The sequence below is a fragment of the Solanum pennellii genome, chromosome 11 (assembly GCF_001406875.1).
Source record: "Solanum pennellii chromosome 11, SPENNV200".
Lineage (NCBI taxonomy): Eukaryota > Viridiplantae > Streptophyta > Magnoliopsida > Solanales > Solanaceae > Solanum > Solanum pennellii.
In genome coordinates, this window is record NC_028647.1 from 63009207 (window position 1) to 63020032 (window position 10826).

Below are 10826 nucleotides of genomic sequence, written 5' to 3' on the forward strand. Positions count from 1 at the left end.
CTGCCGTGGGCACTAGCGTGCCCACTAACCACACCACCTCCACGTTTATCGTTCATCACAATTTCATCACTCAAATGCACTAAAAAAAATTAAAAATGTTGCTAATCCATTGTTATATAGATCATAGTGTACATATTAAAAATATTTTTCGTTCGTAATAAAATAGTAAAAATTACCTCGAGGACGGAGAAATCGAGAAGATAAAGAGAAAGCATGAAGAAGATGGATGTGAAAGAGGAAAATAACGATTATTAATGTCAATCTCATCGTTATACGAAATTTGTATTGATATATTTATTGAATTTGTCTGGATCGATAGATTTCGAACTTGCAACTTTTGTCTTGATAGGGTGGTATCATGACCAATTGAAATATGAAATCGATTTCTAAGGTTTATTCCTCTTTAAAATACTTAGTAAAGAATACATTCATATATATATATATATATATATATATATACATAAAAATCAGAATTTTCTTTTTTAACTTTTTCAGCTTTAATATAAGGGTATACTTGATAGTAAAGAAAATTAAATGCTTACTTTAACTTTACTTTTGTCACGTGAATTGTTTCCTTTTTGTAATATTATTGGTTGTATTGAAGGGGACAAATAACTAATTTATCGTATATATTTGGAGCTAATTTTATTTTATTTCGAAAGTTTTTTTAATTATAAAAATTTCGAATCTTCTATTATTCTTGATATATTTTTTGTCTGTCTGATACATTACTTGATGGAGGGATGTATCTGAGAGAGGATATTTTTAGTAATTATTTTAAATGATAGAAAATTTTAGAGATTAAAGTATCTTAAGTTATGTGTTTATGTAATTTTTCTTAATAAAAAGGCACGTCACTTAATTATTTTCTAATGTTTTTTTTTTAAAAAAAATAATTGAAGTTTTTAGTCCACAAAAAGAGTTACTCCATAATTTAATAGGAAAAAGTCTGATATATTCGATTTAGAGTTGATATACTCTTATCCTTACAAAAGTAACTCACATTTAATTATTTTTTACATTGCAAATTGAAAAAATAAGAATGAAGTGAAAAATTACTGTTAAGCTATGTTGCTCGGACTCTCTAGAAGTATTGTCACGCCAAGACGATGCTCGTGTAGGATCATAGAAAAACGCACTACTTTTAGAGGATCTGAATGCACCTGACGACATTTTTAAATAGTCCGAGCAACGTAGTTTTCAGGCTAGACCTGCCTTGATTTTCTGAATAGTAATGATATCAGTCTTGAAAGATTTAGCCAAAGTGTTATCAGGAATGCTTGTATTGAACACTGAGTTAGGAATAGAAACAGTGCCTGCATTTGCACTTCCAAAGGCAGATATACCCCATGCACAATTTTCAGCATCAGCATTGTATTGATAGTGTACTAGTCCTTTAGGGAACACGAAAACGTCTCCTGTTTGCAATGTTTGAGTGTAAATCTTGTTCGTGGTATCGATGAATCCTACTTCCAATGTGCCTGACATGAGGAAAAGTAGCTCGGCTGAACGTGGATGAGTGTGGACAGGGTTGACAGAGCTTGCAGGATACTGTAGGATTGCATAGGAAACGCTTTGTCCGTTCAGGGCTGGAAATTCAGTCATGCCTGCCTTTGTCACCTTGAATTTTTCGGGTGGTGGAGCTCCTACGAGTCCCCTTAGGCCCGAGAAGGTGAAGTAAGAAGCGTCAACTGATGGAACCTCGAGTGGCATCACAAAGTCTGTTAGGATGTCAGGGTCACCAGCTGATGCTATTTGGAAAATGAGTAGTGATGTTGCTAGAGCTAACAGAACTATGCAACTTGAAGTTTCTGATTCCATTTTTTCTCCTGTTTTCGTTTATTTGTTTGAATGATTTCTTGATGGACTAAAGATTTTATAGCTATACAAGGGACATATCAAACAAGAATCGAGATTGAAGTCACCGATGAGTTGCTAAAACGAATAAGGAATTGTCAATATAGGAAACTACTTCAGAAGTTTATTGTGTCAATAGAAGAAACAACACAATTTCCAGTTTTAGCTTTCAATATTGACAAGAGAATACAGATAACTTTTTTCCTTTAAAAATTGTTATGTTTTCGACTTTATGCACTTAGTTTATATTACTGATGAAACCTAAGCCATATTGAGACGATTTTCAAATTATATGGTCTTTAAATTTGGTTTCCAGGTAGTTTCTGCAGTCAGAAACAAACAATAAAAACAGCTCAAAAACTTTGTAAACATCAGTTACCAACTGGCTTATCCTTCTGCAACTTTGGTTCTGCCTAAGGGCGGAGCTAGAGGAGTAAAAGTGGTTCATTGGAATTCTTTTCGCTGTAAAGTCGCTCTGTATATCTACGGTTATTTTTAAAAATCTATCTATCTATCTATCTATCTATATATATATTCACAGCTTATCTATATCCATTTACCTGTTTCATTAGCCTCCTCAGAAGAGCGAAAAATGGCCTCATTTCTCTTGAAAAGTGTCCTTGTTGTTGTAGCTGTCTTTTCCATTTCTTCGATGGCTCAAGCTAGTGATCCGGATATCTTGTCTGACTTCATTGTTCCTGTAGGAAGCGCCATAGATGGGAACTTATTTACCTTCAATGGTACACGTGCTATTTTTGGCAGTGTCATACAAAAGTTCTCAGTGACAAAAGTTGGCAAGGCAGAATTTCCAGTTTTGGATGGCCAGAGTGTTTCGTTGGCAGTGCTTCAGTTCCCTAGAGGAAGTGTAAACCCGCCCCACACACACTCTCGTGCAGCTGAACTGCTATTCGTCGTTGAAGGTAGTCTTGAGGTTGGATTTGTGGACACCACTAACAAGCTATACACTCAGACTCTCCAAGTTGGTGACTTGTTTGTGTTCCCTAAAGGGCTAGTGCATTATCAGTACAATTCTAATAGGAATGAATTAGCTACAGCCGTGTCTGGTTTTGGAAGCGCGAATGCTGGAACTGTTTCACTTCCTACAACATTGTTTGCCACAGGGATCGATGATTAAATTCTGGCCAAGTCCTTCAAGACTGATATTGCCACTATTCAGAAGATCAAGGCTGGTCTTTCACCTTAGTCAATTTTTTATGTATTTTCAACACTAAATTTTTGTTTCTTGAGGTGTCGACATTATCACCGCGATCTGCATCATAAAGTGCAGTACTACTACTTCTGCTTAGTTCTTGACAGAAAATGTATATTTTGTTTTAAGATTTTGGCACAATAAATTTTTCTATACTTGACATTGATTAGTCTTTAACAACTCTCAGAAATGCAAGGAGTCATGAATAAACATGTCGATTAATCTTTTAGCCACGGGCACTGCATTCTGTGACGTACAGCTTCATTCCTGTAGTTTATTTTCAAACATATCAAACACCAAATGACTAGAAAACGAAATAGTAGTTACTATTTCGAATCAATAAGAAGCTTAATATCTGCAGTCTAAGATGAAAGGCTAGACTTGATCTTCTGAATGGTAGCAAACGGTGGCGGAATCAGAATTTTTGCTAAAGGGGTTCAATATATAAAGACAAACATGTTGAAAAGCCAACAGAATTCAACATCTACTTTATATACATAAAATGGAGCCAGCCTATTGTACGAGTAATGTACCGTTAGAAAAATATTACTGAATGTCCATAACTGTTATTTATCATGAGTAGCAAATGTTGTCTTACATTAGAGGAAACTGTGGACTAATAAAATATGCAGACTGCAGTACTATCCTGTGAGTACATGTCAAGACACACAAATTTAGTAGTGAAAATACAGAAAATTGCCTAAGATGAAAGACCAGCCTTGATCTTCCGAATAGTGGCAATATCAGACTTGAAGGACTTAGCAAGAATTTGATCATCGATCCCAGTAGCAAACAATGTTGTAGGAAGTGAAACAGTTCCAGCACTCGCGCTGCCAAAACCAGACAGGGCTGTAGCTGATTTATTCCAATCAGAATTGTACGGATAATGCACTAGTCCTTTAGGGAACACAAACAAGTCACCAACTTGGAGAGTCTGAGTGTAAAGCTTGTTAGCGGTGTCCACAAATCCAACCTCAAGACTACCTTTAACGATGAATAACAGTTCAGCTGCACGAGGGTGTGTGTGGGGCGGGTTGACACCTCCTCTGGGGAACTGAAGCACTGCCAACGAAACACTCTGACCGTCCAAACCTGGAAACTCTGCCTTGATCACTTTTGTCACTTTGAACTTTTCAATGATGCTGCCAAAAATATCACGAGTACCAGTGAAGGTAAAGAAGTTCCCATCTATGGTGCTTCCTGCAGGAACAATGAAGTCAGACAAGATATCCGGATCACTAGCTTGAGCCATCGAAGAAATGAAAAAGACGGCTACAACAACAAGGACACTTTTCAAGAGGAATGAGGCCATTTTTTGTTGATATAGGTAAAATGTATACAAATAAGTTGTAAAATGATGACTATTAGTTCTGTTAGACCACAAATTTATAAAAAAGACCAAAACCAGAACCAAATTTTGCTGAAGAATAAGCCAGTTGGTAATAGATGTTAACTAAGCTTGACACATTATACTTATTTGTTTTTGATAGCAGAAACTACCTGGAAATCACATTATAAGATTCCATATTTCGAAAATCGTCTCAATATTCCTTAGGTTTCATCAGTTATATGCTTCAAGATAATACTTTTATAGACTCTTTGATCTTGTAATGTAAGCAAAGTGCATAAAGTCGAAACATAACAATTTTTAAAGGGAAAAGTTAACTGCTTTCTCTTGTCCATATTGAAAGCCAGAACTGGAAAGAGGTGAGTAAGTGTGTTGTTTCTTCAGTTGACACAATAAACTTCTGGAGCAGTTTCCTATATTCACAATTCCTTTTTGTTTTGGCGATTCATCGGAGACTTCAATCTCGATTCTTGTTTGATATGTCTCTTGTATAGCTATAAAATCTTTAGTCCTTCAAGAAATCATTCAAACAAAGAAACGAAAACAGGAGAAAACATGGAATCAAAAACTTCAAGTTGCATAGTTCTGTTAGCTCTAGCAACATCACTAGTCATTTTTCAAATGGCATCAGCTGGTGAACCTGACATCCTAACAGACTTTGTGCTCCCACTGGGCGTGCCATCAGTTGATGCTTCCTGCTTCACCTTCTCAGGCCTAAGGGGCATCGTTGGAGCTCCACCACCCGAAAAATTCAAGGTAACAAAGGCAGCAATGACCGAGTTTCCAGCCCTGAACGGACAAAGTGTTTCCTATGCAATCCTACAGTACCCTGCAGGCTCTGTCAACCCTGTCCACACTCATCCACGTTCAGCCGAGCTCCTTTTCCTCATGTCAGGCACATCGGAAGTAGGATTCATCGATACCACGAACAAGATTTTCACTCAAACATTGCAAACAGGAGATGTTTTCGTGTTCCCTAAAGGACTAGTACACTACCAATACAATGCTGATGCTGAAAATTGTGCTTGGGGTATATCTGCTTTTGGAAGTGCAAATGCAGGCACTGTTTCTGTTCCTAACTGTGTTCAATACAAGCATTCCTGATAACATTTTAGCCAAGTCTTTTAAGACTGATATCATTACTATTCAGAAAATCAAGGCAGGTCTAGCCTGAAAAGTACGTTGCTCGGACTATTTAAAAATGTTGTCGGATGCTTTCATATCCACGAAAAGTAGTGTATGTTGTCGGATGCTTTCATATCCACCAAAAGTAGTGTATTTTTGAATGATTCGACTTAAGTGTGACAATATTTTTAGACAGTCCGACTAAATAATTAATATTAAGAGAATCTTCAATAAAAAGGTTTATACTTTATATATGGCATGACATCAAAATGCAAAGTATAATCATAATTGACCTTATATATTTTGAGAAGACTTAAAAAAGTTCTCATTTTTTTCTCATTCAGTGCGGAGCTAGAAATTTTAAAATAAAAAATAGTAAATTACAAAAAGAAATCATGGAGATTCAACATATACGGATAAAATAATTTGCCATTATTTACCTATCAAATAAATAGTTAGTAGATATATATTTATATGGGGTTTTCATTACAAAATATAAATTTGTAGGTCAATTTTTGTATTTGAAAATTTCCAAATCATGATTTTCACAGAAGTCGGAACTTTATCTCATGATATGAAATGACATGTCCAAAAGTTGATTTCATATCGCATGTCCAGACGCAAACTTAATAGAAAGTCGAGGGAAGTGGTGAAAATACCATTAAACTTGACGATAATTTAGGGAATATATTTTAGTCAAGTTAATAGAGTATTAATAGTTCGAGAATAAAATTAATAATTTACGGTGTTTGTAACAAAAAAAGTGATTTGATTTATTCAATAATTCTTACATAACTTTTCCCACTTGAACAAATTGACAAAAGAGAAATCAAACTTTTAATAACAAAACTTCATCAAATTGTCCATTCAAGATTCTTTGATTTTCTGTTTCTTTCTAATTTCTTTGATTTTCAAAGAATCCAAACTGCGAATTTGGTTTGTGAAAGAGATCGATGATATTACTGCAATCTCCCTCTAGATATCTTCTTCAGATCTTGTACAATCGCGTCCAGAGGTAAGCTTAAATCCATTTCACTTTTTTCAATTTTCCCTATTTTTAACACTTTTTTGGGGTCAATTTGTGGTTTAGGGTAGTCTGGATTGCATTATTGATTGATGTTTGCATAGTTTTTATCTCATTTTTGTGTGTGATTATATGTATCTGCTGGAATTAGCATAAGCATAAAGTTGCAATCTTTTAGTATTTTAAAAGAAAGTTTGGGTAGGAGAAGGGAAAGGGATTACAAAGTGTGGGAATCGAAAGCTTGGTGAAAGTTATGGTAGTCAGCTAATGGACTGAGCTAATAAGATTAAGCCTGGTTATGGAAGTGTGGATTGCATTATTGTTTATTTTTATTGGAGCTGATTGTATTGCAGCTAGATTGATTAATGTTTGCATAGTTCTAGCTTATTTCTGTATGTGGTTGTGAAGATGAAAGAATTTATATGCTTCTGCTGCATTAGCATTTGTTGTTGCACTTTCTTAAGCATAAAGTTGCAATCTTTTTTTCCCCCGATAACCATGGTGTGTGGACCGGCTTTCGTGCACCTCCACTAAATCCACGGGATACGTTCCACTCCTCGCGCACCTTGACTAATTCCATGGGATATCCGCCACTTCCCACCAACAACAATTAATAGGTAACTTTGTCCACCAAGGTTAGAACAAATAGGAAGAAATCACCAAGTATTTTTGTCTCTGTTGGGATTGAACATGAGATTTCATGGTTCTCAACCCACTTCATTGATCAGTAGGCCACACCCTGGGTGCTATTACATGGATTTGTTTGGAATGAGTATGTCCGATGTTTAGCAAGCTCTAGTTGATTGAGTTACAGCTAGTATAGTTGATGTTTCTGTGTAGTTCCAACTCATTTCTGTGCTTGAGTACGAAGATGCGTTGCTAGGTATTAACATTTGTTGTTGCTCTAATTTAAGTGTAAAGATGTAATCTTTCAGTCATTAACACCCTTGATACATGGGTATATGGGTGAATATTCTGTATGAGTATGTCCAATAGTTGGCAAGCTCTAGATGATCGCTATGTAGTGAAGCACGGAAATACTATGTGAATAAAGAACCATAATGTTATAATGTGCATTTCCAAAAAATGCAAAAGTATTTCAACTTTTTCTACCTTTTGCATAACAGTTTGGAGAGTTGCATTTACTTCCTCGCATCCCAGGGAGCTGGAGTAGAGGATGAACATGAACTGCCTACACTTATCAGTTACTGAAGTAGAATCAGCTTAATCAATCCAAAAGTGCTGCCAATAAAGTCACAAATGTTCAAAATTTGATTAATTGTTCAAGCATTAGCTACCGTGATATTAAAATTGATCATTTTAATTTTTTACTTCCATTTAGTGATTTATCATGGGAACCCTTCCCTGTTAACAATATAGCATTCCGGTTCCTTTATTTGTCCAATTGCTCTTAGCTTATTCTTTCACCAATTGGTGTATGCTTAAAGTTCTAAAATATGACATACCTAGTTTTCTGATTCTTGAATCTTCCAAAAATTTGGCAGCCCTGTATTGCAAATAGAACTGATGCCATTCCGTCATTTGTTTGAATAATCTGTAGTAGATGCTGACAGCACATCCTTATTTTGCAGTCTTGAGAAAGGGGTTGAACTGGACAGCCAATGGGTTGAATTTGATGATATCCGTTACCATATTCAGGTGAGTTATTATCATACAACAGTCCAATTTGATGATTTTGCTTTCTTTCTTTCCCAATTTTTTCACTTCAAAAGAAAAATGAAAGAACCACTAAACACATCATTATTTTAAAAATGTTAATTGAGATGGTCATATCTTATTTTGACATGCTGTCATCTATGATACATCTGGCTGGCTAATCTGTAACATATTCTGCAGGGTTCAGTGAAAAATCCAAATGTCTTGCTTCTTTCTGTATCATTGCCCATACCACCTCCAGAAACTGTCCTCTTTGGTGGACTTCCACTTGGAGCGCTAGAAGCCATAAAAGCAGCATATGGTGCAGTTGCACAAATTCTTGATCCTCCAAGAGATGGGTTTAATCTCACACTTAAACTAAACTTGTCAAAACTTCCCCCAGATGAAGGTTCTGCAAGTTTCCTCTTTAAGGTCATTATGAGCTTGCTATGATTGTGCTGGATGGTATTAGGATGTTAGTCCAAACTGCATTACTAGAAAATTTTGGGGGGTTCTTACTCTCCTAAGGGTAATCAAGAAATAAATGTGATCACATCCGCTTCATGTTGCATGTCTATTTTAGCAAATTCTTTTTAATATAAGGTGAGAGCACTCATTAATAAGCACACATTCAGCACACACACATGAAAAAAGGGTTTCATTCTTCTCAGTTTCTATTCAGTTGAAAATTTCAGTGTATCCTTTCTCTTGGAGTTTTTTTTTTGGGGGCTTATGTGCATGTTTTCATTATTCCTAAAACTAAAAGGGAAATTGTCAAATTTTCACTCGTTCTTCTAGCTACGAAGAGTACAATTTATTGTCCGATTAGTGGCAAAATATTTTAAGGAAAAAAAGATATAACTGTATATTATACTAGTATGCAGCATTCACTGTTGGCTCGAAGTTGGGCCTCCAAGCTTCTGAATTTCTGTTCTTGAATATCATAGTTCAGTAAGTTATCTCTTAACAAAAGGATGCAAGTCCAATGAAAGATCTGTACAGGAAACAATTAAACAAGCTAGAGTTTTTCTCTAAAAAAGTCACCTGTTCACGTGTAAAAGTTGGCAACCATGTGTTGCCCAAAAGGAAAGGGCAAAGTCATCTGAATGTTGACTATAGGGATTAAATTAAAGAGCCAGTTGGTTCACATTATCCAGAAAGAAAGTTCAACTGTGGCTAGCAATGGTGAATCAAACTTATCCATTTTCCTTCGAATCCCAGTCTTGTTGTCTTGTACTCCAGAATTTTTTTAACTTGATCTTCAATTGGTGGCTTTAGAACATTTGTTCCCCAAGAACAAATTTTGTACTCAAAGGAGAGACGTAAGCACAAAACAATCAGAGGTACTCAACGAACGCAAAAAAGTATACAAGCAGGGGAATAACTCCCTTTGAAATAAAGAATAAAAGCCCCTGCCAAATTTAACTCTGTGAGCCATGGTTCACTTTGATCTGTGTTATATGTTTGGATGCACGTTAGGTTAAAGCTCTTTGTAATATACTTCCTCCATGTGTTTCCTTTCAGTCCATTGAGTCCATTTTCCGTAATGGAGAACTATATAGCTTTACTATTTACAACTTCTTGAATATTGCACCACTAAAAGTCTCATTGCCCCTACTCTTATTCTTATAAAGTATTTAACATTACCTAAGAATAACCATATCTGTACTGCTGGTGGTATTATGAGGTATCCACCAAATCCAAGAGGAAAATATCCTCCTGGATGTTGCTGGTGCGTAAAATAAAAACCATATTTCTACTTTCAGCACACCCCTCCTCACAATCCAACGTAATTTCAGCTTTGCTGTTGATCTTTTAGCTGGTCGGATTCGAGCTCCAAAGTGCAAACTTGAGATGGTAGTACAAGTCAATATGTAGCATTACACTTTCTTTATGAGTTGGTATACTTATTATTTCAGTTTTAAATTTGTGAACAGTTCTATGAGAGTACTAATTTTCAGAAAATCTTTGATACTTCTGAACCTGGGTGATTGTCTATTGTTGCTGAAAGTTTCTGTTACAATCCTGTAATATACATTGCTTATGATATTTCTTTCTGATTGTAGAGCAAAAACATGCACTCCTGACAAAGATTGCATCGGTGAGGGAGGTAGTAATGGGAGCCCCACTGAGGGCAGTTTTGAAACAACTTGTTACAAGGACAGTTCCTTCCGATCTAGGCAAGCCCGTTGCCCTGGTTCATCGTCCTAACGAGTCTTTTTTCCTTGTACCTCAGGTGAGTAATTTATCTACTTTATAACATGCACAAGTGGTGAAAACTATAGCTTACCTCTATAGGCTTAAGTTCAATGAACATGAATCCATTTTAAAATGCTGTGGTGAAAAGTCAGTTTTTCACTATGAATCCATTTTCAAATTCTGCAGTGAAAACGTTCTTTTACCTTGTTGAGCTTGGGTACTATAGCTAAATCAACCAATTCTTTTGACAATAACCCCATGCGGATATTTTTCAGCCTACTTTGCCTCATTGACTCCAGAGTGATCCTGGCATATCCAAGTTCTTCCAGTACTTGTCTCCTTGTTTGTTAAGTGTTTTTGAACTTGTATCTGTATTTAGTTCCAACAATCCCCCCCCCCCCCCCCCC

The 10826-nt window shown here is 36.0% G+C and overlaps 5 protein-coding genes and 1 pseudogene across 5 annotated transcripts in view; 3 read left to right on the forward strand and 3 right to left on the reverse strand.

Moving 5' to 3' along the window:
* LOC114074923 overlaps positions 1–419 on the reverse strand; it is a 960-nt gene extending 541 nt beyond the window's left edge. Inside the window, exons 1-2 of the mRNA XM_027913155.1 lie at positions 177–419; positions 1–79 (exon numbers count right to left, since the gene is read on the reverse strand). Of these exons, the coding sequence (XP_027768956.1) occupies positions 1–79; positions 177–267 (170 nt within the window). The 5' untranslated portion in view covers positions 268–419. The remainder of the gene's footprint in view (positions 80–176) is intronic.
* Positions 420–1200: 781 nt separating this feature from the next.
* LOC107004348 (germin-like protein 9-3) lies at positions 1201–2322 on the reverse strand. The gene has a single exon (XM_015202561.2). It carries the CDS (start codon positions 1819–1821, stop codon positions 1201–1203), a length of 621 nt encoding a protein of 206 aa, XP_015058047.1. The 5' UTR covers positions 1822–2322.
* A 127-nt stretch (positions 2323–2449) lies between these two features.
* LOC107004374 (germin-like protein 9-3) lies at positions 2450–3038 on the forward strand. The gene has a single exon (XM_015202582.2). The coding sequence runs from the start codon at positions 2450–2452 to the stop codon at positions 2990–2992; it is 543 nt and encodes a 180-aa protein (XP_015058068.1). The 3' UTR covers positions 2993–3038.
* A 729-nt stretch (positions 3039–3767) lies between these two features.
* Positions 3768–4400, reverse strand: LOC107004036 (germin-like protein 9-3). The gene has a single exon (XM_015202256.2). The coding sequence runs from the start codon at positions 4377–4379 to the stop codon at positions 3768–3770; it is 612 nt and encodes a 203-aa protein (XP_015057742.1). The 5' UTR covers positions 4380–4400.
* Positions 4401–4952: 552 nt separating this feature from the next.
* LOC107004385 lies at positions 4953–5713 on the forward strand (annotated as a pseudogene).
* A 622-nt stretch (positions 5714–6335) lies between these two features.
* Positions 6336–10826, forward strand: part of LOC107003110 (actin-related protein 2/3 complex subunit 2A) — an 8628-nt gene continuing 4137 nt past the window's right edge. The window contains exons 1-4 of the mRNA XM_015201369.2: positions 6336–6555; positions 8157–8223; positions 8422–8629; positions 10287–10456. Of these exons, the coding sequence (XP_015056855.1) occupies positions 6494–6555; positions 8157–8223; positions 8422–8629; positions 10287–10456 (507 nt within the window). The 5' untranslated portion in view covers positions 6336–6493. The remainder of the gene's footprint in view (positions 6556–8156; positions 8224–8421; positions 8630–10286; positions 10457–10826) is intronic.

Coding starts and splice junctions, on each gene's coding strand:
- LOC107004036 (XM_015202256.2), bottom strand. CDS start 4,379: ATGGCCTCATTCCTCTTGAAAAGTGTCCTTGTTGTTGTAGCCGTCTTT.
- LOC107004374 (XM_015202582.2), top strand. CDS start 2,450: ATGGCCTCATTTCTCTTGAAAAGTGTCCTTGTTGTTGTAGCTGTCTTT.
- LOC107004348 (XM_015202561.2), bottom strand. CDS start 1,821: ATGGAATCAGAAACTTCAAGTTGCATAGTTCTGTTAGCTCTAGCAACA.